The sequence below is a fragment of the Halteromyces radiatus genome (assembly GCF_025201355.1).
Source record: "Halteromyces radiatus strain CBS 162.75 chromosome Unknown BX664scaffold_5, whole genome shotgun sequence".
Taxonomy (NCBI): domain Eukaryota; kingdom Fungi; phylum Mucoromycota; class Mucoromycetes; order Mucorales; family Cunninghamellaceae; genus Halteromyces; species Halteromyces radiatus.
Genome location: NW_026251691.1, coordinates 120,783 through 145,150, shown reverse-complemented (window position 1 = coordinate 145,150; position 24,368 = coordinate 120,783). Strand labels below are relative to the sequence as shown.

At 30.8% G+C, this 24,368-nt stretch overlaps 10 protein-coding genes and 1 non-coding gene across 11 annotated transcripts; 6 read left to right on the top strand and 5 right to left on the bottom strand.

Moving 5' to 3' along the window:
• Positions 1 to 205: 205 nt before the first annotated feature.
• On the bottom strand, positions 206 to 2,365 carry BX664DRAFT_359595 (uncharacterized protein). The gene is made up of 8 exons (XM_051548098.1): positions 2,184 to 2,365; positions 2,059 to 2,118; positions 1,751 to 1,993; positions 1,620 to 1,677; positions 1,301 to 1,542; positions 900 to 1,234; positions 586 to 815; positions 206 to 453 (listed from the first exon to the last, which is right to left on the bottom strand). The coding sequence occupies exons 1-8, from the start codon at positions 2,333 to 2,335 to the stop codon at positions 298 to 300; spliced, it is 1,476 nt and encodes a 491-aa protein (XP_051398690.1). The 5' UTR covers positions 2,336 to 2,365; the 3' UTR covers positions 206 to 297.
• Positions 2,366 to 2,396: 31 nt separating this feature from the next.
• Positions 2,397 to 3,714, bottom strand: BX664DRAFT_334729 (peptidase C65 Otubain-domain-containing protein). The gene is made up of 6 exons (XM_051545762.1): positions 3,577 to 3,714; positions 3,442 to 3,525; positions 3,289 to 3,334; positions 3,160 to 3,177; positions 2,568 to 3,095; positions 2,397 to 2,489 (listed from the first exon to the last, which is right to left on the bottom strand). The coding sequence occupies exons 1-6, from the start codon at positions 3,661 to 3,663 to the stop codon at positions 2,467 to 2,469; spliced, it is 786 nt and encodes a 261-aa protein (XP_051398689.1). The 5' UTR covers positions 3,664 to 3,714; the 3' UTR covers positions 2,397 to 2,466.
• A 1,596-nt stretch (positions 3,715 to 5,310) lies between these two features.
• Positions 5,311 to 5,392, top strand: BX664DRAFT_t91. The gene has a single exon. It is a non-coding gene; the product is annotated as a tRNA-Ser (tRNA).
• A 570-nt stretch (positions 5,393 to 5,962) lies between these two features.
• Positions 5,963 to 7,828, top strand: BX664DRAFT_334725 (uncharacterized protein). Its single transcript, XM_051545761.1, has 5 exons — positions 5,963 to 6,065; positions 6,135 to 6,381; positions 6,495 to 6,802; positions 6,860 to 7,028; positions 7,103 to 7,828. Exons 1-5 carry the CDS (start codon positions 6,036 to 6,038, stop codon positions 7,753 to 7,755), a joined length of 1,407 nt encoding a protein of 468 aa, XP_051398688.1. The 5' UTR covers positions 5,963 to 6,035; the 3' UTR covers positions 7,756 to 7,828.
• Positions 7,829 to 8,369: 541 nt separating this feature from the next.
• BX664DRAFT_365794 (D-isomer specific 2-hydroxyacid dehydrogenase) lies at positions 8,370 to 9,357 on the top strand (the record flags this gene model as incomplete). Its single annotated transcript, XM_051548495.1, has 4 exons — positions 8,370 to 8,402; positions 8,468 to 8,546; positions 8,637 to 8,792; positions 8,924 to 9,357. The coding sequence occupies 4 exons, from the start codon at positions 8,370 to 8,372 to the stop codon at positions 9,355 to 9,357; spliced, it is 702 nt and encodes a 233-aa protein (XP_051398687.1).
• Positions 9,358 to 9,834: 477 nt separating this feature from the next.
• BX664DRAFT_334721 (kinase-like domain-containing protein) lies at positions 9,835 to 12,057 on the bottom strand (the record flags this gene model as incomplete). The annotated part of the gene is made up of 6 exons (XM_051545760.1): positions 9,835 to 10,473; positions 10,565 to 10,758; positions 10,818 to 10,980; positions 11,022 to 11,303; positions 11,707 to 11,711; positions 11,807 to 12,057. The coding sequence occupies 6 exons, from the start codon at positions 12,055 to 12,057 to the stop codon at positions 10,127 to 10,129; spliced, it is 1,242 nt and encodes a 413-aa protein (XP_051398686.1). The 3' UTR covers positions 9,835 to 10,126.
• A 722-nt stretch (positions 12,058 to 12,779) lies between these two features.
• BX664DRAFT_334720 (UcrQ family protein) lies at positions 12,780 to 13,481 on the top strand. The gene is made up of 4 exons (XM_051545759.1): positions 12,780 to 12,865; positions 12,936 to 12,974; positions 13,071 to 13,101; positions 13,185 to 13,481. The coding sequence occupies exons 2-4, from the start codon at positions 12,949 to 12,951 to the stop codon at positions 13,398 to 13,400; spliced, it is 273 nt and encodes a 90-aa protein (XP_051398685.1). The 5' UTR covers positions 12,780 to 12,865; positions 12,936 to 12,948; the 3' UTR covers positions 13,401 to 13,481.
• A 188-nt stretch (positions 13,482 to 13,669) lies between these two features.
• Positions 13,670 to 15,429, top strand: BX664DRAFT_334719 (triose-phosphate transporter family-domain-containing protein). Its single transcript, XM_051545758.1, has 6 exons — positions 13,670 to 14,095; positions 14,330 to 14,348; positions 14,442 to 14,546; positions 14,618 to 14,984; positions 15,068 to 15,182; positions 15,256 to 15,429. Exons 1-6 carry the CDS (start codon positions 13,815 to 13,817, stop codon positions 15,365 to 15,367), a joined length of 999 nt encoding a protein of 332 aa, XP_051398684.1. The 5' UTR covers positions 13,670 to 13,814; the 3' UTR covers positions 15,368 to 15,429.
• Positions 15,430 to 15,759: 330 nt separating this feature from the next.
• BX664DRAFT_334717 (ras guanine nucleotide exchange factor domain-containing protein) lies at positions 15,760 to 19,722 on the top strand. Its single transcript, XM_051545757.1, has 12 exons — positions 15,760 to 16,242; positions 16,311 to 16,432; positions 16,553 to 16,634; positions 16,689 to 17,412; positions 17,494 to 17,555; positions 17,635 to 17,713; positions 17,828 to 17,878; positions 18,001 to 18,766; positions 18,832 to 19,157; positions 19,223 to 19,285; positions 19,384 to 19,579; positions 19,637 to 19,722. The coding sequence occupies exons 1-12, from the start codon at positions 15,897 to 15,899 to the stop codon at positions 19,673 to 19,675; spliced, it is 2,856 nt and encodes a 951-aa protein (XP_051398683.1). The 5' UTR covers positions 15,760 to 15,896; the 3' UTR covers positions 19,676 to 19,722.
• A 1,401-nt stretch (positions 19,723 to 21,123) lies between these two features.
• BX664DRAFT_334712 (thioredoxin-like 4A) lies at positions 21,124 to 22,203 on the bottom strand. The gene is given in 7 exon segments (XM_051545756.1): positions 21,124 to 21,260; positions 21,355 to 21,492; positions 21,575 to 21,607; positions 21,695 to 21,843; positions 21,911 to 21,936; positions 22,139 to 22,140; positions 22,152 to 22,203. The coding sequence occupies 7 exon segments, from the start codon at positions 22,152 to 22,154 to the stop codon at positions 21,183 to 21,185; spliced, it is 429 nt and encodes a 142-aa protein (XP_051398682.1). The 5' UTR covers positions 22,155 to 22,203; the 3' UTR covers positions 21,124 to 21,182.
• A 207-nt stretch (positions 22,204 to 22,410) lies between these two features.
• On the bottom strand, positions 22,411 to 24,217 carry BX664DRAFT_334711 (glucoamylase). Its single transcript, XM_051545755.1, has 5 exons — positions 23,747 to 24,217; positions 23,581 to 23,663; positions 23,446 to 23,506; positions 23,057 to 23,348; positions 22,411 to 22,994 (listed from the first exon to the last, which is right to left on the bottom strand). The coding sequence occupies exons 1-5, from the start codon at positions 24,163 to 24,165 to the stop codon at positions 22,488 to 22,490; spliced, it is 1,362 nt and encodes a 453-aa protein (XP_051398681.1). The 5' UTR covers positions 24,166 to 24,217; the 3' UTR covers positions 22,411 to 22,487.
• Between the last annotated feature and the right edge of the window lie 151 nt (positions 24,218 to 24,368).

Sequence of the window (24,368 nt, the reverse complement as noted above, 5' to 3'; positions counted from 1 at the left end):
TCATAACGTGTACTTCTAAAAAAGGTGATTGCTCAAAAAAAAAAAAAAAAAAGCTTATTTTTCACTATTATTTAGAGAAATCTTTTCATCCGTTTTTCCAAAAGTCAACCTGTTACCAATAAATTATTGTCATGTTCTATTAAACAAATGATAAGCAGAATCACATACTACATTGAACCCAATGTTCTATAAAATTCAATCCAACCCTTTTTCTACCACCTAAGAATTTATTAATATATACATACAAAAAGAAAATTTACAACTAAAGAATAAACACTAAAGTAATAAAAGAAATATCTACATATATCTATACAAATGAAGCTTGGATGCTGTCAAGACCGCCACCATATCACTATCAACATCACCAAGGGAACAATGGCCAATATCAAAAATGCGTTCACCAATAGGATATGTTTTTTCCATTCCAATTTTATCATGTTCATGCAAACATAACTATGAACAAATGAAGAGGGGAGTTAGTATCGATAACAGTAATAATTATTCATCTTCACCTAATATGTCAATACACTCATATATATATATATATATATATACTTCTTTTGCTATTTTTTTAAATATTCTTACCGTTTCATGTTCATCATTGGAATAACCTATCACAGATCCAACATCAGTGTCAAACTGAATCGTCCGAGTTACCCATTTCTGATGGTAAGGATATCCAAAGCTATGATGTACGTCTATCGTTAAATCACTGTTGATTGTCCCAATAATATGTTTGCTTGAATTATGTCGTCGTAATGATATCAGGAATGAATCTGCTATTGTCGATGTCGTCAGAGAATAAGGTCGAAAATCTATTTTAGATTCCCAAAAGTATAAAAGAATAGATATTTTAATTGATTAGAAATCCATTCTATATTTCACTGATTTGCTTTTACCTTCCATGTCTTCTAGGGTAAAAATATGACAATGGGCATCATTTATTGTTTGATCATTGGATGGTTGTAATAAGGGGTTGTCAAACTTCCATGCATAAACTTTGTTCAGATTGCCACATAGAATCAAAGGTGTACCGGCAATATTGGAAGGTATGATAGAGTAGATGGGTGATCCGCCTGTTAGTGACCTATTTTGAAGTCGATGTAATGGTGTTTGTGGTTGACGACGATCATAGATAAGGGTTGTATCATTGGCTAATCCACAATAAACAAAATGAGAAGATGGGTCATCTAGATGGAAAGAGCAAGACCAACCAGTGGAACTAAGAGGAAACCTGTTGAAAAAAAAAAAAAAAATTAAATACGGGTACATCCAATCATCATTTCCTTTTCTATATTACGTATTCAGTAATTGCTTATCTTTTATAGATGTCAATTTCAGCGTTTTATCATGTCCACAAGAAAGTAACAGGTCGTTTTGACATTTGATATCTCGTATAGCACCAGAATGAATGGGTAAAAATGAATCTTGACCCGTTTTGTCCAGACTGTATATATGTACACCATACTGATCTTTCTCTTTTGTTGATACAATTACCGATCTATTCTGTTGATATAGAGCCATTACCCTTGGACCTACATCCTACAATTGAAATAAAATGCACATTAATATATATATAGTGTGATGAGCAGCATCACTGAATAAAATGTCTTGTTTACCTTCATTGGCAAATATTCTGTCCTATAATGTTGAAGTCTTTTCGAAATAGTTGTATCCCTATATAAAAATAATAAACCAATAACTAAAATATTCCTATATCATGATTTTTACATTATTATTATTATAATACCTTTTAGTGTCACCCGTGTGATTTTCTTTGACATTGAATTTCTCCATACTGGCTGTCAATTTTTGGATTTCGCGTTGTGACATACTAAGAGCAAGAAGAGAATTTTCCAATTGATATTGTCTTTCGACCATAGTTGCTTTTGTTGCTTCAAGTTCCTTTCTAAGAAGTTCAATTTCTGTTGTATCCTTTGCTGCTAATTTGATGGGTAACACTGGTCGTAGATCATTCATTTTAACCGGTTGTCTATGAAAAGAGGAAGTCTTTAGTATAGAATATTATTATTATTATTTGCTAAAGTATATACATACTTGCAGTGTGGACAATGAGCTTTTGGACCTCTTGATCGATCTATCCAACGAACTATACACCTATATTATAAAGATTATTAGTATATTGCCTCTTTTCTATATATCGATTGGTTTTGTTTTACTACATTTCACCATAGAGATGGCCACATTTGAGTGACACTAAACGATGAGGGCCAGTTTCTGTCCAGTTCTCAGAACAAATGGTACATTCCATGGTATCATCTTCACTATTGTTTTCGTGATCTATCGACAATTTCCTTTTGATACCTCCATTCATGGCATTAGAGATCGTTAAGATAATAATAACAAAAAAGAAAAAAAAAGAAAAAAAAAAAGGAAAAAAGTGGAGAATAAATTTTTTCTTTTTTTTTTTTTATTATTTTGGGTAGAAACCTAAACTAAGCTAAGCTAATAGAGAATATCGTAATGTCCTAATCATATACAATAAAAAAAAAAAAAAAGAGTATGAGTAAGATGATGATGAATGATGATTTCATTTATATATATACCTGGTCGATAGATAAGTTGTAATGGTTGTCGTTGTCCTTTCTGAGATTCATCCGGCCAAAATTCATGTACAGCAGCTTCTGAATCACTACTTCCATCCAAATAAATCACTTCCACAGGAGTATCCAGTGCCTTGGCCAGAGCAATGATTTGTAGATGATCCGATTCTCGTCCAAAAGCTTCCACATGCATCGCACAAAATTCATCAATAGAAATCATTTCTGCCACAAGGAAGGGTTCATATTCATCAGCATGAACACGTAGATAAGCAGAGGCGACAAATCGTAAATGCATGACAATGGCATTACTGATTTCTTCAGATTGGAAATTCACCAAAAACATATCAGGATCGGATGCATACTTGGGTATATTTTCAAATTGTTCCACTGTGATCTCGTAAAAATCTTCAAAAGCCAATGGTTGAAATCCACCTTTTTCTAGTAATTTGGGCGTCATTTTCAGTCGTGCAAGTGCCGTTTTGAATTTATCATTATCGTGTAGTGCACTTTCAAACCAAGCAAAGGCAAAAGCTAACAATTATATAAACAGGTTAATATAAAAGGAAATAAATATATAAAGTATTCATATTCGTACCTCGAAAAAAACAGTTTCCTTGTATAAAAGAAAAATAAATAAAAAAATAAAAAAATAATAAAAAAACAACATAATAAGTAAGGGAATCTAGTTCATACATATATATATATATATATATTTCTATCTTACCATCCCCACGACATTTTCGTATTCTGTTATGCTTTCGAGAAAGATTCTATAGCAACAAGTTGGAAAACCATTAACAAACATATATTTATTTCCAAGTTGAAGTCAGATTAACCTCTTTTTTTTTTCTTTTCTTATTCTTATTCTTTGACTTGCCTTAATTTTTTGTAAGAAAGGTTCATTATCTTTGAATTCTTCTTCCAGTTTTAATAATGGTTCGTCTTGACAAACAAGTGGAATCTAAATATATATAAATATTATTAAGTTTACTTTTTTATAATCATCACTTACTTTTTGAGCTTCTTCATCTTTGATTTGTTGTTCGAACTGTAAGATTTGTTCATCAGTTAGTTCTATTTCAGTATTATTAGTAGACATTGGGTCCTTTAAGGGTAGGAAGCAAAATAAAAAAGAAAAGAAGAGAAGAAAAAAATGGACCTCAGCAAATCACCAGATAACCAACTTTTTTTTTTTTTCTTTTCAATCACCGGTTTGCATTTTTTTTTTTCTTTTCTTTTTTCCGTTTCCCTTTTTTTTTAAAAAAATACATATTTTAAGTGATATGACAGAATCAATCAGAAACGACCAAAATAAAGTAAGTATGAAATACATTAATAATAAACCAGTTCTAATAAAGTTCCTATAGATAACAGAACTACTTGAAACTTGGGTAATTGAATATATATATGCATATTAGAAGACGCGTTATTTATTCTTTCTTTCTTTCTTCCTTTTTTTTTTTTTTTATACTTGTACTATAGAAAGCAGAGTCTGCAATAGTCAATGCACGCATCAACAAAACTTGTAAGTTCCTTAAAAAAAAAAAAAAAAGGAACCGTGTAAAAAGCAATCACGTCAAACTATTCTTCAATTTACCCTTTCATTGATTAGATGACGATATTTTGAATCAGTTGATCCGATTAGAAGAATCAACCAAAAAACAATGTATTTGTGATATAAACTCCAACTGCCAACATGATGAATCCAATGAAATAAAGAATAATTAGTTGAACACGTTATTCACCATCAAAAATTAACGGAAGATTACATTTGGAATGATCATCCATATTTTTTGTTAGTATAATCTGATCATTTTGTTACCCTAGTCATTAGTTACATTCCTTTACATTATACCATCCACAATTCTAGATAATAAAAATCATATTATTTTTTCGCTCTCTTCCTTTGGCTCTCGAACAATCACCATTCAAAAAAAAAAAAAAAAAAAAAAAAAAGGAAGGACCATCACTGAAATATCCGGTTGTTGATCAATCATCATCATCCAGTGAAACTACTATATATCATCCTTCATTCCACACATTTCATCATCATCATGCACAAACCATTATGGACTAAACGATAAAAAAAAAAAAAAAAAATACAGGAAATAATGTATTTTTATTTGAATCAAAATAAATATAAATCTATCCACTGTATAATATGCAATGAAAAAAAAAAAAAAAAAAAAAAAAAAAAGAGTACCAATTTGAGAGAGGATTGTTCCAAGATCCTTACCAGAAGCATCAGTCGTTCATACTTGCTTTAATCATAAAAGTCTACAGAGTTGTCCTACAATATATTCCTATCACCCCCCAATAGTCTCATCACTATAATACACGTAAGAATAATAAGAATTGTGTAGTAACAAAAATAATAATAAAGGCACAATTCAGTTACCTGGTGAGAATGAGAAACAATGTTCGACATTAATAAGAATCAACTGTCTAAAGGTTAAATTAAATAATTATTCCTATAATACAGACAAAGAATAATACAAGTTTGGCTATAATGAAACAAATATAATAAAGCTATAAAAAAAAAAAAAAAAAAAAAAAAAAAGAAGAAGAAAGAAAAAAGAAAAAAGAAAAAAAAAAATTTGATGCGTGAGCATCGGTTAAATCAAACGCCGAAGAATCCTCCCCCTAACAAACCGGTAAAATCAATTACCGAGCCCAATTGACCAATCACATTGCAGAAATTTATGCTTCTGATTTATCATTCAGATTTTATGTTAAAAAAATATCCGTCAGTTTGTCCGAGTGGTTAAGGAGTGAGACTTGAAATCTCATGGGCTCTGCCCGCACAGGTTCGAACCCTGTAGCTGACGTTTACTTTTAAACTTTTGCTGTTTCTGTCGGAGTATACATTTACAGTATATCTTTTCCCTTTTTTTTTTTGCATAATGTCACTGTCTAACCATGTAGTTACTAAAAATGGGAATTGTGACAATACCTTTTTTTTTTTTTTAACACTTTTCTATGCTCCAATATGTTTTTTTTTTTTATTATGATTATATAAGATAGTATATATTGTATATCATTTATTTATATGATTGATTGTTTTTACATATATATATAAAAAGAATGATCTTCATATAAATAAAGAGAAATTACTGTGTAATGATAATTTTTTTTTTTTTTTTTTTAGTGTTATATAATTTGAAAACATCATCAAAGTTATATATATATATAGATTCAATTAAAAAAAAAGTTTGATTTAATATGATGAAAGGAAGTTGATTAACTAGAAGAGTTTAATGTACTTTTTCAAAGTATGGGCAAAAAAGAGATGAATGGATTTTTTAAACACAGAAGTTAAAAAAACAAACAAACAAAAATACGCTTATCTCTTTTTTTTTTTTTATTTGGTTCTTCTTTCTTTTTCCTCTTTTTTTTTTTTTTTTTTTTCTTCTTCTTTTCTGTTACTTCATCCTTTTCTTTAGACTGTATATAGATATATATTTTTTTTTAATGATCAAAAACTTTGGCAAAATAAGACAAGTAAGAAGAAAAAGCAAATCAAGGTGAAATTATATTTTTATATATAACTCATCAATGTAAACTATCTAGTGGGCAGGTGAAAAGTTGGGGGCATCTCATGGTACATTACCTTCAGAGGAATTCAAGGACTTCCAAAGTGAAACCAAACAAAGACATGAAGATTTTGATCAAATGCGTCATACCCTTGAATTAGCTGTACAATATATACAAAAGAACAAGATTACTTCAGATAATGGTTCAAAACGAGCTCCTCTAGGTGCTTATGGTGAGGCACTGGTATGTCATGCCAATATGTTTCCTCGTGATTCAATCCAATGTAAAAAAAAAAAAAAAAAGAAAAAAAAATAATGAAAAATTAACTTTTTTTTTTTCTTTTCTTTTCTTTTTTCTTTCCTTTTTTTTTTTTTTTTTTTTTTTTTTTGTTATTAGGGAATGCCTTGACTACACTTGGTTTAGGTGAATGTCGTCTTTCTGAAATGGAAGATGAATTCGCCAAAAGTATCAAAGATGATTATATGGTAGTACTACAACAATTCAATCAAAACTTTAAGGAATATCTCACTCTTTGTCGAAAATTGGAATCAAGACGATTGGATTATGATGCAAAGTACAATCGGCTACAAAAAGCGAAAAAGGAAAGTCCGGATTCTGAACAAAGTGTACAAGCTGCCAAGGTCAAATATGAAGAAACCGAATTCGATGTAGTACAATGTATGATTACACTTCAAGAAACAGAAGTAAGTTTTCGGTAGATAATATATTCATCGGTAATAAACTTTTTATCTATATAATAGGATGATCATATTGATGCCTTACGAAACCTATTGCAAAATCAACTTTCTTATCACAAAGAAGCAGTCAAGATATTGGAAAACGCAAACAAGAAATGGGATCAGTGTGATGGACAAGATACTAGAATCAACAATGATCAAAAAGACTCTGATACTCAAAAGGTTGAAAAAAGTAAGTTCAAATTTTTTTAAAAAAAAAAAAAAGAAAAGGAAAAAGAAAAGATACTAACAAATGGTTTTTGATAGATCAAATCAAGGGAAAACAAAGAAAGGCTATTTATGAACATGTTCAAGATCATCCTGATGAACTAACATTCCATGTGAACGACATCATCAATGTAGTGGATAAGGTGGACAATGGCTGGTGGCTAGGCGAAATGCCTGTCAAGAATGGACAGCAAAATACCCGTGGGATCTTTCCTGTTAATTACACCATACCTTATCCAGATGCCAATGATGAAAGTATGGATACAGATGATAATAGCAAGAACCATTCAAGTAAAATGGAGATCAGCAAAAATGGAACAGTGATAACAACATCGTTACAAGGATCATCCATCATATCACCAACAGAAACGTCACCTGATTCTTTATCAACCACATCAACTTCTCCACCGTTACGACCATTATCAACATCTATAGGTTCATCCCCTTCATCGGCATCATCATCATCACCTGGTCAACAGCCTGTACATCAAATCTTACCAACTTCTTCTTTACGTCCACCTCAACCTGTCTTTCCTGAAAGTCTTCCAACTACCTCACCTCCAACAACAAAAGCCAATCACCAAGCATCATCAGATCAACATCAAGAGTTGCCTTTGAAGAAAACCCTATCAAAAACAATAGCTAGTAAAGATAGTCATCATCCTTTACCCCCCACACCATCTTCAGATTAGTTTTATTTTGGTGATACCCTCCAGTTATATGATGTGAAATAAACTTTCTTTTTGCTTTTATTTATTTAACTAATTTTGTTGGGAAAAAACGGATTTTTTTTTTTTCGCCGAAATGATGGGCACTAAAAGATTCAAGCACACCTATTTTTTTTTTTCTCACTCCTTTTTCTCATTAAAAAAAAAAAAAAGGAAAAAATGTCGCGTACTTGTCTTATAGTTGGATGTGTTACATTTGCCACTGATCGTCTTGCTGAACTACAAAAGGAATACGATATTCAATATTATACCTCTCGGTCTCGAGAAGAATTCATAGCTGATTGTCATGACAAGTATAAGGATGTGGTTTTAATCTATCGGTCAAGTGAATCTCAAGCTGTGATAGGACCTTTTGATGAAGAAATGATTCATCATTTACCTTCCAGGTAAAAAAAAAAAAAAAAAAAAAAAAAAAAAAAAAAAAAAAAAAAAAAAAAAAAAGGAACTATATATATATGTATTTCTAACGAGTCCAATTTTTTTTTTTTTTTTTTTTTTTGGCAAGTTTGAAATGGATTGTATACTGTGGAGCAGGATATGATTCTATTGATGTGAATGCTTGTGCTGCCAAGAAGATCATGGTTTCTCATACTCCTACTGCTGTAGATAACGTAAGTTCCAATGATGATGATGACATGAATAATCATCATTCTTCCTCTCTCTCTGTTTTTTTTAGGCAACGGCTGATATTGCTGTTCTTTTGATCCTGAATTGTTGTCGAAATGCTTATCAAGCTGAAGAGAATCTTCGTCAAGGTAGGATACGAAAAAATAACATGGAATGACATTACTTTTTTTTTTTTGGTATCATCATTCATCTTTCTCTTTTATATTCACTTGTTTTAGGTCGATTCCGTCATGGTGTATCTATGGGAATAGATCCTGAAGGCAAAACATTGGGTTTACTTGGTATGGGAGGGATTGGAAAGACCATTGCTAAACGGATGTCTGGTTTTGAAATGAATATTATCTATTATAATAGAACTCGATTACCCATGCAAGGTAACAAAAAAAAAAAAAAAAAAAAAACTGCAATGTACCTATGACTATATGTATCTTTTTTTTTTAATTTTTTATTTCTCTTGTTTATATGTCACCCCATTTACATCCATATGCATGTATGAATTATTTAGTGGAACAACAATACAATGCTACCTATGTGGATTTTGAAACATTACTCAAGACATCGGATATTCTATCAGTGAGTGTACCTTTGAACAAGCAAACCACTCATTTATTATCTTTCCGGGAATTTGCATTGATGAAACAAGGTGTGGTGTTGGTGAACACGGCGCGTGGTAAGGTGATCAATGAAGCGGCATTGGTGCAAGCTTTGGAATCAGGCAAGGTACTTGCGGCGGGCTTAGATGTATATGAAGAAGAACCCAAGGTTCATCCAGGTCTATTGACCCATCCTCGATCGGTGTTGTTGCCTCATATTGGTACCTATACGAATGAAAGTCAAAAGAAAATGGAAGATTTGGTCTTGGATAATCTGGTGGCGGCTATGAAGGATCAGACTCTTATTACTCCTGTACCTGAACATAAATCCTTTTTTATAGCGTAGTTGTAGACATATTTTTTTTTTTTTGGATATAAAGTTCAATAAATTTACTTTTTTTTTTTTTTTTTTTTTTTGATTGGTTTCCATTGTCAGAAGAATTTTTTTTTTTATTATTATTATTTGTTATTATGATTTATGATTATTTTTGGTGAGTGCAAAACAAGCTACTTGTTATAGTGTAGATCGAAACGTGGAATGATGATTCTTAAAATAGCAAAAAAGAAAAAAAAATGGGGTAGGTTGTTCGGATAAACGATCCATAAAGTTGGATGTACACGTGGATGAAATGATGTTTAGAACATGTAAATAAAATGCCTAGTCGCATGGCAGGATGGATCTGCAGGTGAAGGAGGGGGTGATGGAAATGGAGGGAAATGGCTAAAAAGAAACAAGATCAAGGAGTGGCGTTACTATCAACACAAAATAAGGTAAACGTGATCTTGTTGAATAAAGGAAAAAAAAATCATTAATGTGTTTCAAAAAAAAAGCCTGTTTTTTTTTATTAAAGTAACGAGAAGGTCTAAAAAAAAAGGATGGATAGAATGAATAAAAATATATGATAATGGAATGAGAAACTAAAAAAAAAAAAATATAATATACAATGTTAGCTGTAAGACACAAACTATATAGTATATAAATAGTAATAACAAAAAGTAAAGGATAAGTACAATAAAAAAAAAAGGGGGGGAATAAGTAATAGTGGTAATAATTCAAAAAAAAAAAAGATATACTAATGGAATGATAAAGAATTTCTATATAAAAATAACAAGGTTCAAAATCGAATGGTTGGAGATAAATCACGGTATGGTTGTCGAGGAGGTGGATAAGGACCTTCAATGATGAAAACCATGACCTTGGTAAGATGGGAAACCAATGATTTCTTTCTACGACTAGTGTTGATATGATAAGATGTACTAGTGGATGGATGCCACAAAGGAGTTGGTAAAGAGGTAGATGGTACAACGCGAGAAGGAGTAATGATAGATGAGGAAGAAGATTTATCATTATTGTTGGAAATCACTACTGTATAAGGTTTCAACCATGGATGGAACATTACCAAATCTAACGATGCTCTTGAATGATCTGGAGCCAACATGCGACGTAGCAAGTCTTTTGCATCTAAAAAAAAAGTAATAATAATAATAATAATAATAATAATAATAAAAGGGTTAGATTACATAGGTGAAAAAAAAAGTGTTTATTACTTTACCAGATGATAGATGTGAAGGAATCCCAAAATCGGCATGTTGCATTTTGTTGAATAGTCGACGATCATTGTTTGCATGGAATGGATATTTTCCCACCAACATTCTATAAAGAGAAATACCTAACACCCATACATCCACTAAATCACAATGATATGTCCTACGATTTGATAATTCTGGAGGTATATATTGGGCATCACTAAAAAAAAAAAAAAAAAATAATAAGATTTTCCATCATTTCATATAGATAATCTTTACCCTTTGAATGTATGATATTGAATTTTGTCGTGAATCCATAATCGTAACCTTTGTATGTTATCTTTAGAATCAAAAAGGATTTCCATTTCAGAAGGCATATCTTGTTTGTTTTCTTGTCGAAATCGATAAGCTGCTTGAATCATTTTAATAAATTTGCGTTTAGCTTTTTTTTCACTGATGGGTAAAAGTGACGGAGAAGACGACCAGCGACTTTCTGTCTTTGGATGAATAGGCCAAGATGGTGGAGGTTGAAATGAATTAGTAGATGATGTTGAAGAAGAAGATGAAGAAGAAGATGTACCAGATGACGATGATGTAGATGATGAAGAAGTTGATGGATGTGATGTATCATTGGGTGGTAGTGGTGGTGAAGGTACAACAGTAATATCATTATTTTTGTCTTTATCATGTTGAGGATGTGTTGGTATTTGTTCTTGATGTCGATGATGTTGACGATAACGATGATAACTAGTACTACTTCTTGGACTAATTGATATTTCCGTCAAAAGATCACTTTCTTCAATAATCGTGGATAGTTTTCGTAAATGAGGATCATCAAACGATCGCCGATAGCTATTCGGAATTGGTAATCGCTAAAAAAAAATATAAAGATTTAGTAACCAGTATATGAGTACAAAAGCTTTTTCCACAAAAGGAGTCATTGAAAACAACCAAAAAAAAAAAAAAAAAAATAAGGTAAAAAGATAAATAGAATAGTGAGAATAGAATCAAAAAAAAAGTGACACGATCCAATAAAGTGTAACCATAGATCAGTACCAAAAAAAAAAGGGGGAAGATTAAGGTATCAAAATAGGGTGAAAAGTGAAAATAAAAAAAAAAAAGTGGGAATAAATAAACAAATAATAAAAGATATGTCAAAACCATTTACTAAAACTAATGAATGTATAATACAAAAAAAAAAGATAAAAATAAAAATAAAAAGTAAAAAGTAAAAAAAAAAAAAAAAAACTCTTTTTCTTATTTACTACCTTCGGAGACCGTTCCGTTGTTTGACTAAGAGGGAGAGAATCGGATTTCGTAATACTATGATCATTTTCCAAGACAAGTGGTAAAGGTGGATTATTGGGAGATAAAGATCGCCAATCACGAGTAGTAGTAGTAGCAGTAGTAGTATTATTGTTGATATCATGATCACCTTTGCCAGTAAGTTTGATGATTTTTTGTCGCCACCACGTTGGAGATATAATAGTCGAAAGTCGTGAGCGAAAATGATGTCCATGATATAAAAGTGGCATTCTATTGTAATAATAAATAAGTTTTTTTTATTTCAATTTAATAAACATCTTTACTTACAAACACTACCACAGAATTCATATAATAATAGTCTCCAGTTTGTATAGTAACAAGAATAAAAGAAATAAGACAAAAAAAAAAAAAAGAAAAAGTACAACGAGTCAATCGTGTAAAAAAAAAAAAGAAGGACAAAGTAAAAGACAAAATAAATAAAACAAAGACTATAACAGTAAAAAGGAGTGTTACTAAAAAAAAAAAAAAGAGAGTGAATAAGAAAGAAAGAGGAAAGTAAAAAAAAAGAATGAAGATTTTTAAACAAAAAAGAAAAAGTTTAAATTGAATGACCGCCTATGATTTGCCTCAAAGTATGACAGATATATATAAAAGGTAACATTGTTGCTAAATTCATTTTTGATATGATTTTTTTTTTTTTTTTTTTTTGCCACTCTCCTCAAATTTTTCATTTTTGGTGACAGATCATCATCACGTTTTATAATCCAAAGTAAGATGACCACGTTGTATACTAAGAATTTTCCCAGTGGAAAGGTCTTTGAATCTTTCTAGGAGAGAAGGAAATCATCATTTTTTTTTTTCGTATCGAACAGCGGAGAATCAATGATCCATGACATCGAAAAAAAAAAATAAGTGGGAAGGGGGCTGGGCTGGTTATACTAAGAAAAAAATAACAAAAACAAAACAGTTGTTATTTTTTTTTTTCTTTTTTTCTCTAACAAACTTTTTTTAAAAGAATCTCCCCACTCTTTTTTTTTTTTTTTCCTTCATCTATTTCCAAGGTATATCATAAATAAAAAGAAAAAGTAAATTAAACTTATGAATATAATATTTATTTTTATTTTGAATTAGAAATCTATTAAACATGGGTGGTCACGGTTATATGGGCTGGTAAATTAAAAAATAAATAATAATAAAATGTTATTAAAAGAGATAGACTAAAAAGAAAAAAACGTATTTTATTTATTATTTCTAATTTGATGATAGGTGGGGTAACATGGGTGGTCCTACTCAACGTGTAAGTAAATATAATAATAATAATAATTATGAAAACTAATCTATTATATTATTATTATTATATTGATATTATATTAATATTAGGGTATTGTTACTTACCTTATCTCACCTTTTGAACAACGTGCTTTTGCTGGTGTTGTCCAAAAAGCTGTATTCAACACTTCTCGTCGAGTTCTTTCTAATGTACCTTATGCTGGTACTGCTTTTGCTTTGGGTTACTTTATCTATACTTCCGCTAAATCCAAGCATGCTTATCTTTCATCCAAGGCTGGTCATGCTGCTGCTGAAGGTGATCATTAAATCTTACTTTTGTTATTATTTTAGAATATATAAATATATTTTTGAAAATAAAAAAAAAAATAATCATTTATTATAACTATCTTTATTTTGATATATATAATAATCTATTATGGTGTGGCAATGGAAACATACGATGGAAAAACTTATCAACAGCGGAGATGATTTTTCAAGTTGATTGGCTACAAAATGATTGGAACTAATATTTTCATAAATTCGGGTTATTATTTAAACCCTTTTTAACTTTCACACTTTTTTCTTTCCAGTCTTTCTCTTTTTTTTGTTTCTCTTCCCCTTCGTTTTTCCTCTTCCTTCCTTTTTCCCCCCTTATTCCGTCATTTTTTTTTATTTTTTTACTTCTTTCATTTTCTCCTTTCCTTTCTTATCTTTAATATTCCCAGTTCCATCTTGAAAGAAATGTCAGCTTCTCAAAGGTCCATAGAAAGTGGTTACTTTTGGCTTGCAGCTTATTTTGTATTGAATCTATCTTTGACACTTTACAATAAAGCCATCTTGTTGGATTTTAGATATCCTTGGAGTCTTACAGCTATTCATACTCTTTGTGGTTCCATTGGTTGTTATATTCTTTATATCCTTGGTGTATTTACTCCTGCAAAACTTAACGACAATGAAAATATGGTTATGTTGATGTTCTCTGTCCTTTATACTATTAATATAGCTATCAGTAATGTATCTTTGTAAGTTAGAAAAAAAAAGGATGGGTTTTTTTTATTTATGTATTGGTTATTTTTGGAAAAAAAAAGATTGTCTTGTTGTTTATAATAACAATGCAATTTTTTTTTTGGTGAGATGATAGTGGCGAAAAAAAAAAAAAAAAAATAGGGGTGAAAAAATAAAAAAATAAAAAGGAAATAGATGATACTCAATTGAACTTTTAATGATTTTTTTTTTTGTTGTTATCTTCTATATAGGAGTTTGGTATCAGTGGCTGTAAGTGAAGAAAAGGGAAAAAAAGAAGAAAAAAAGGAAAAGTACTAGTTTTTTTTTTTTTGGGCTTATATATATATGATTTATTTATTTTAGTTCCATCAAGTGATTCGGGCCATGACACCAGTATTTACAGTGATTATTTCGATTGTATTCCTTCAAAAGTCTTATTCTAAAATGATTTATCTATCATTACTTCCCGTAAATATTATTTATTATTATTTATTATTTATGATGATTCATTTTTTTTCTTCTTCTATTGTTTTTTATAGGTGGTACTAGGTGTTGCATTTGCTACTATTGGTGAATATGATTATACTGTTATTGGATTCTTATTAACTGTATTAGGAACAGTACTTGCAGCTGTTAAAACCATTGTTACCAATCGAGTTCAAGTAGGACGATTGAAACTTCATCCATTGGATCTATTACTTCGTATGTCACCACTTGCCTTCGTTCAATGTGTATTTTACGCTTATGTTACTGGAGAATTGGAAAGAGTTAGGGAATTCTCATCTACCAACATGACATATCATCTTGCCTCTGGATTATTGATCAATGGTATCTTAGCTTTTGCTCTCAATATTGTTAGTTTTACTGCCAACAAGAAAACAAGTGCTTTGACCATGACAGTAGCAGGTAATAACAAAAAAAAAAAATAAATAATAATATATATAATTTATAGAACGGAGTCTTAACATTATTTTATTATATTATATTAGGTAATGTGAAGCAAGTGTTATCTATCATTCTTGCTGTTATTATTTTCAATTTGAATATCAATATGACAAACGCTTTTGGTATTGCTTTAACATTATTTGGTGGTGCTTGGTATGGGTAAGTATTTCTTTTTTTTTTTTTTTTTAAAAAAATTATCATTACTGAAACCTTTTTTTTTTTTTAATTTTAGGAACGTGGAAATGTCAGAAAAGGCAAAAGCCAACGCTACTATCTTACCTACTAGTCGGTCAACAACCTCCGATCAACCATCCAGTACCGAAAAAATATCAGATCGACCTTAGTCTCTTGTATACACATCTTTATATACATATTATATATATATTTATCTTATTATTTTACCTCTTTTTTTTTTTTTTTTTTTTATTATTATTTCTCAATTTGTATTTTAGTTAGTCAACCATTTTTTTTTTTTTTTTTGTTATCAATAAAAAAAAAAAAAAAAATCAAAAAAATCAAAAATCATTATTTATTATTTTATTTCATTGACTTTCTTTTTTGTGTTACATAAGAAAAAGGATCGGGTGTCTTTTTATTTCTTTGAACCGAGGATACAATACCTGTTTTTTCCTATTTTGAATATGGATGGGTCCATAGCTGAGAATGAAAATGTTCATGCAATCAACTCTTTTTTTCTCTTTTCTTTTCCCTTTCTCTCCCCTCTCCACCCCTCTCTCTCTCCTTCCCCTTCTTTTTTGAAATATTTGTTGTCTTTATTCTTGTTTTTTTTTTATATTTCTTTCTTTTTTTTCTTTCTTTTCTTCCTTTCTTTTTTTATATACATTATAGAATATATATATATATACATTAACAATGTGGTTATCACAACGTATATCAGCATTTAATAAACAATTACGAAAACCAAACAAGTCACAATCTACTTCTACTTTACCTAATAAACGGTCTACACCTTTAGTCAATACCAACTTATCTTATGAAACATCAAAATCACCTTCTTTTGATACTTTGACCCCTCCTTTATCACCAGAAACAACGCCACCCAATATGTCAACTAAAAAAACTTCTCCTCCAACAACTGGTTTATCAACAAATAATGTACCTTTAGAAATCATGATTGTTGGTGCTCCTCAAGTTCCAAAATCAACTATTATACGTATCGGATTCGATAATGTTAAACCTATACGTTCAAAATACAAAGGTAACATATATATATATATATATATATATATGATTTTTTATTTATTTATTTAAATCTTTTCTATTTAGGTGCACATACATTTCAGACAAAACTTGTATTGGATCAAAATATATATCATTTAGATTTAGTTAAAATGGATGACATATATATTATGGATGCTATCAAGAAAACTTCTTCTGAAGCACGCAATGTAAGTAGGTCATGAATACTCTTAATTAAAAAAAAAAAAAAAAGAAAGGAGAAAAGACAAAGGGGTAGGTATTTCATTTTTACACGTCTGAACTCATCTTTTTTTTTTTTGATGAATAAGGATTATATACATTTTGATGGAGTAATTGTTTGTTATGATGTCAATCGTCGTGATTCAATGAATAGTTTACCGGATTTACTTAGTAAGTTACATATAATAGCAAAAGACATACATATTCATTATACACATATTTTAGATGCATTTGTCACATGGAAAATACCATTGTTTTTGGTGGGGCTGAAAACGGATCTGACAGGAAAATGTGAAACTGATCCTCAACTAGGTCACAAGTTGGCAACCTTGTTTGGTGTACCATCTGTACTCATCGATGCTTATACGCCCAATGGTGTCACTCAAATGCAAATGGTCTATAATGCTCTAGTACAAAAGATTGCTCATCCTCAAAAAAGACCTCATTCTGCTTCTACTTCTTTATTACCACATAGACGTTCTTTACCACCTCCACAACACAATCATCATCATCACCATCACCATCATCATATTCAAAGACGATCGTTTAGACAACAAAGTATTTATTCAACAACTTCATCTATATCCATCACAAAAAAAAGGGAGTCAGTGGCAGAAAGACCTTTATCCTCTTCCTCCTCACCACATGCATCATCACCCTCCTTACAAGCAAAGAAATCTCAACGTCGTCCAAGCAGAATACCTAGATCGGAACATAGGTATGATTTACTTGCATTAGCCAATACGGATGGTACATCCATTGCATCAACATCATCATCTTCATCAATTTCATCCTCATCACAAATCCTACTGCATGATCCATATGCTGGAATGATTACACCTCCTTTATCTCCCATTCAACGACCTACTTCAATTTGTTCTCAACTATTACCAAAAAAACAAGATAACAATGGAAATCATCAACATCATGATGTAACACCAACTACAAGGTAGGAAAAAAAAAAAAAGAAGTGAAATAAGATCATGATAATAAAATTTTCCTTTTTTTTTTTTTTTTTTTTTAATTCTAGTACTGGATTGACTGCTGATGCTATTGTCAATAAGATGACTTTATGGGATTATCATCATCAAGGTAAGTTTTGTTAAAAAAAAAGAGGAGGATTTGCCACTTTGAATGACTGACTTCTTTGTGTTACATCTATTTTTTATAGAAAGCTTGATGATGATCTTTTTGACATTCTACAGGAAATTTATGACTCCTTATCAATTAGTACAGTCTTTAATAGAAAGGTAATTACTTACTCCTACAGAATATTATTATTATTATTAATATGATTGTTATTTTTACTAATGTTACGTTTATGAGGGGAATTCCTCCTCTAACCTTTTTTTTTTTTTATATAGATTTGAACAAGATTATACATCTGATCATCAACCCACTCGACGACAAGAAAGGTAATAAAAAAAAATATATGCAGCTGCAAGCCATATCGGGATTTCAATGTCAATGGATGATCCTCTCCAAAGGTGAATAGTTTTTTTTTTTTTTCTTACTCCTATTCTTACGATCTACATAGAATTCGCACTATTCTTTGTCTTTGGCTTTCTCATCATTGGGGTGATGTATATTATGGGAGGTCACATCAAACATTGAACCGGTTTCTTCAACGACTTGGACATCATCAACATCTTTCCACTATGTATCATTTATTGGCACCTTTGATTACAAGACCTTGTCCTTTAACTGATCCTGATTGTGTTTGGGGTCTTACAGATGAAGAGCAAGATATCGATATCAATACTAGTTTGTATGGTTTATGGGAAAAATCACCAAGTATTACCACAATGCTATATATGGCTTCACCTTCTGATAAACGACCGTCTACATCATTTGACTGGTACAATGAAGTAGATAAACGACATTCATCATCATCATCATCGTCATCATCATCATCATCTCCAACGTCAACAACATCCACTTCTCAAACATCTGTGTCATCCATGAATAAAGGAGGCATTGACACTACAACTAATTTAGATTTACATTATTCAACTTATTTGACATCAACTGAACTCAACAAAAAAGACAGAAAAAGAAATTCGACATTATCAACGAGAGCAATGAGGAAAAGAAATGCAGCATTAACATCTGGCGAACCTTTGTTTGGTGGTGGCTTACTTTTATTGGAAGTTACTGGTCGACGTCCATTTTCTTTGGTGGCACTCCAAACATCTTTAAGATCCATGTCTCATATTCGTTATGCTATGTTGATGGATCTCTCTGTGGAATTATTGGCTGAACAATTGACTTGGGTAGAATTAACTCTATATAGAAATATCAAAGTAAAAAAAAAAAAAAAAAGAAATTATTATATAAACTCATTTTGTTTTGTTTTGGATATAATTAGCCTAGGGATTATATTCGACATTTATGGGGTGAAAAAGGAGCATCAGAAGCAATGATGGCAACAATAGCTCATGGTCAATTTATCAAGAAATGGTTAATAACCATGGTATTAACACAAAACCATGGTTGTCAACGAATGGCTCTTTTGGAAAAGTTTATGGATTTAGCTTATCGACTTTATCATGATCATCGAAATTATAATACTTTGGCGATTATTCTTGAAGGATTGGGTCAAATCAAGGATTGTTTGAAACAAACCTTTTTAGGTATCCATCCAACCAAAAGACAACAATTTGAAGAATTGGAAACATTGATGAATCCTGATAGGTAAAAAAAAAAAAAAAAAAAAAAAAATTGAAAAGAAAAAAAAATTAATCAATTTTATTATTTAGAAATTATGCTTTATATCGACAAGATCTTGAAAGAACAAACGATAGTTCAAGCGTTCCATATCTGTAAAAAAAAAAAAAAAAAAAAAGGAATAGATCATTTCATGTATTTCATTGTTTTTTTTTTTTCTCATCTTGCCTCCTTTTTTTTTTTTTTTTTATAGATGGGTTCACCGACAAGATCTCGTTCTATTAGCTGAAACTAAACGTGATGTGACCTCATGTGGCGGCATTTATTGGGAAAAGTACAGATTGATGGGAGAAATCATTCTTCGTCTTGTTCAAACTATGACCTGTACTACTCAACCTAGTCCTTGTGTACTTGCCTTTATTGCGGATACTGATCTTTTGACAGAGGAGGTAAACAAGGAAAAACAATTTATTCGTTGTCTAATTTAAATTTTTTTTTTTTTTCAGGAACGAATTCGTCGATTAGACCAATTACGGGAAAAATAGCCTTTTTATTTTTGAACCAAATAAAAAAATCATCCATATTTTTAAAATCCCTCGTCTTTTTTTTTTCTCTCTCCCTTCCTCTCTCTCTCTATATTTTTTTTATTCTTCTTTCCTTTTTTTTTTTTTTTTTTTTTTTTTTTTTGCACATACTGATGGATTCTTGTCTATTATTATCTTCTAAAGTCACTTCTTCACATCTTCATTCAAAAGATGCCAACATGAACAGTTCCTTATCCGACCTTATTCCTACAGCAGCTGCAGCTTTGAATACCCAACGTCGACTTGAACAACAAGTTAGCAATGATGTTCCATCCATCACTCCTTTTGCTCGTGCACTCACCAAAGTCAAACTTCAAGTTCAAACAAAGCGATTAAAAGAACGTTACCTCAGTCATGAATGGATCCGACTTGCTTTGGGACTTCCTGTTGATGTGTCTCGTATCAATCTTCACCACCGTAATCTACATAATAATGATGATGTCAAATCATCTGCTATGCCCATGTCACCACCACCATCTCCTATTATTCCTTGTCACTCTTCTTCACGTACAGGTGAGATAGCCACATGGTATGAATGGAAATTTGATAGGTCCAAGTTCTCTGTGGATGAAGTACAAATCAAAGTTGATCGATTACGCACCTCCAAAATCAAGGATCGATTGGCTTCCCCAGTTTAGTAAAAATTCATTCATCTCCTCTTCTTTTATACATATACATTTTATTTGATATCCTGCTTTTGATTCTCTCTCTCTTTTTATATATATATATATATATATATATATATTTCATTTTGCTACCCCTCATTTGTTGTTTTTTTCTTTTTTACAGTCATCTATATATCTTTTCTTTATTCATAAATGCACTCTATATATACAAACAAATAGTAATAAAAAAAAAGATGTTTATATATCGCAATAAAACCGTCTACTAAAATATTTATGTTGATCTCTTTTTATTATTATCATTCCGTTTTTCTTTTTTCTTTTATGTAGAAGACGATGGATACGACTAGCTGATATGTGCTGATGGAATGACAATAATAGCAAAATGATGAGGCTGATAAAACGTGATATGATTAAAGAGATTTTTATTAGAATATCAGGTAATAAAACCACACAGTCAAACGAAAAAAAAAAAAAATGGAATAGGTACACCAGAATGAAGGAGATGATCACAAAGGTTCACACTAACTTGCTTATTCAATCTAGATCTATTGCAAATTCATCCTCCGGATTCCTGTAGCATCCTTTTGATCTAACTTTACTTTTCTGTCGTACAATCATCTCTGTTTGTATTGTTGTCAAGGCTACCATCAACACATCATCAAACCAATCAGCATCATACTGTCATCAGTATAATATTACATATCATGCATTATTTATCTTCAATAGAGAATAATGCGATTCTATTATATAGATAAAAATATATAATATTTAATCAACTGGATCTTCACAAAAAAAATAAATCATAATATCTGATTTGGTTTATTGAGTAAAACAAAATAAAACTAATATTTGTATTTGGTGGAATAATCTTTGAGTGATACGACGAGACCTCGTCCTTTTCGAGCCCCTCGGTAAACCGTCTAAGTCAAACCAAAAAAAAAAAAAAAAAAAAAAAAAAAAAAAAAAAAAAAAAAAATCAGTATTAAAAAATATCAATCATCTATTTGATCCTACCTCTGTCAAATCAATCATTTCTTGTTTATCGTCCAAAGCCCAGTTGATCTTGTTATTGTTTCCTGTTCCCAAATCAATCATGATATGTTTGTTTCTAAAGAAGAACATGGTGGTGCAAGGATCATACAGTTCATACATCTATTAACAAGAATATATAAAAAGAAAAAAAAATCAATAGACTATGCTTACATTTATCTTTTTTTTTTTTTTTTTTTTTTACCTTGTTGAAGTCAGGTACTTCTGTAATATCCACCTATACACCATGCAAAGACAAGAATAAAACAGTCATTATAAGAATATACATGAGGGGACAAACAACCTTTTTTTTTAATTGACTTACAAGATAAATCACGGCAAAGTTCTTGACTTTTTCAGCAATACTATACAGGATTTCATCCATCTTCATACAAATGGGATCCCAATCATGACCAAACCGAATAATCACCACACGATCTTCTTCTGAGAGAATGGCTTGATCTACTTGCCAACCTATATACACATCAAAAAAAAAAAAAAAAGTAAGTGATAATAAATTATTCATCCAAGATTACTTTACCATTGGTTAAATGAGGCAAAAAATACTATCAAGATTAAACGAAAAAAAAGAAAGAAATGAAAACAATATGGTGAGTAAAAAGAGATCTTTTCGTAAGTTTTTGATATACAAACTTTACCGACTAGAACGACAACGAATGGAAAAAAAATCAGTCATATAAATTAAAAAAAAATATAATATGTGAGTATCCATATATTACTTAAAATGGTCATTTTTTTTATTGTTAATGATTGTTTCTTACCATAATGCCAAAAAAAAAACACTACTTGGACAACAAAATAAAAAAAAAAAAAGAAAGGAAAGGAATAAAATTGTATGCGCAGACGATCTCAAAAGAAAAAAAAAGGCATCGGAGTTGACCGCAGAGTGTCTTAGATAAAAAGAGAAAACATAAAGTAATGCACATATTGATTGGGATTGAACAAGAACCTAATATGTCATCATCTATTATCAATATAATAACATCTATTTTGTTGGGTTATGATCATAAATATTTGAAAATAAAGATTTTTTTTTTTTATTATTATTATTTGGAATCATAGTACAAACATAAAAAAAATATAAATAAATAATGATTTTACAAATCAGGATTGCCAGCCTTTGCATTGAGAGCCGTCACCATACTTGCACCACTCCAAGTAAGATCATAAGCACCTTGACTATATCCAGTATCACGGTTATATTGTTCAGAGAGAGAACCATTGGCATGTTGATGATAATGGACGGTGGATAGGAATTGATCAGCAGCATTAGCAATATTATTCACCAAACTGGTGAATTCTGAAGAGCCAGCGGTGTAGGTGGTTCCAGAAGTAGCACTAGAATCAAACTTGGCAAAGAAAGGTTGACTGATATCAGTGACCTTGACTGAACCAGCATCCGTCCATTCCTTGATAGCACGGTAATATAATTCAGCAAACGCATTCGTACAAATAAACCAAGGGTTACCAGTACTTGTTCCAGTACCATTATATACATCTTCAGGATATCTTCCGATGGCAGTACCTAGATAATCAGCCTTGTTCTTGTTGATATTATAAAGATTAGCAAAAGCAGCTTCAATCTTGACAGCTGTAGCAAGAACCTAGTTTTTTTAAAATAAAAATATGGATCAGTCATAGATTTTTTTTTTTTTTTTTTTTTTACTTTGTCAGATCCTGGTGTAAAGAAACCATCAGCACGACTACCAACATTAGAAGCAATTAAAACAGAAGCATCCAATCCGCTTGGTTTTGATACACCACTTGCTTGATCAATAGTGACAGTGATATGATCCGATTGCCAGAAACTGTTGATTCTACTTTCAATATTAGCTACTACTGCCTTGTAGGAGGAAGCCTTATCTGTGTCACCGTTCTTGGTTGCATAATCCACACCATCAAGTAATCCACGACGCATCACCATGTAGGTAAAGAAGTGACGACCATTGACTTCTTCCCTATAACACGTATACATATCATAATAATCTCCTCTTAGTATCTACAATATTTCTTTTTTTTTTTTAAAAAAAAAAAGAGAATGTTTTGTTTGCCTACCAAAGATCAAAGTTTTGATTATCCCAAACAGTAGTAACATAATCCAAATCCTTGTAAATAACTACAAGAAAAAATAAAATAAAATAGAGAATGATGAATTGGATGACTTTTTTTTTTAGATATTGAATGACTTACTTGTTTTCAAGTCGGTATTAGAAGATGAACCAGCGTAAAGAATCAAAGTACTGGCACGTTCAGCAGGTCCATCGTTTTGTGGTCTATTCAATTTTTTTTTTAAAAAAATAAAACGATCAACATCCATAGTATATACTTTTTTTTTTTTTTTTTTCAAAAAAATTACCTTCCCCAAGGACCAGAGAAACTTGATCCATCAGGATTGAATTTAGGTTCACCAAGACAATTACACACAGTATTGACAGATTGACTATTTTGAGAAAAGGCCACATAATCTTGGAGATAACCATCAATGGTAGAATTTGCACCTGAACGAAGTTGATTGACCAAGACACGGTAAGAGAGAGCAGAATCACGGGTCCAACTATAGTAATAATTGGGACTGGAGGTAGAAAGAGAAGCAGCAAGGAAACCACGAGCTGTGTTGGGAGGATTGATACTGGTGAACATGTTCTTGAGACTAATGTTGGATTGATTGGGTGCCCATGACGAGATAGTAGCATTGCCTGATGGGAAGGAGGCTACTCCATTGAAAAGAGAAACAAGTGCCAAAGAAGCTGCTATAGTCAAAGAAAATGAAGGCATAGTTTATATATATATATATATGTACTTTTTTTTTGAATATAAAGAAAAAAAAAAGTAAAAAAAAAAAAAAAAGGAAAAGAGAAAAGAATCATTTATATATATATATGCGCTGTCTTTCAATATAAAGTTAGATGCGGCCATTGAACTAGTACATATGAAAACATTTAATTATGTGTACCTTGATGAAAAGTCGGTAAAGAATC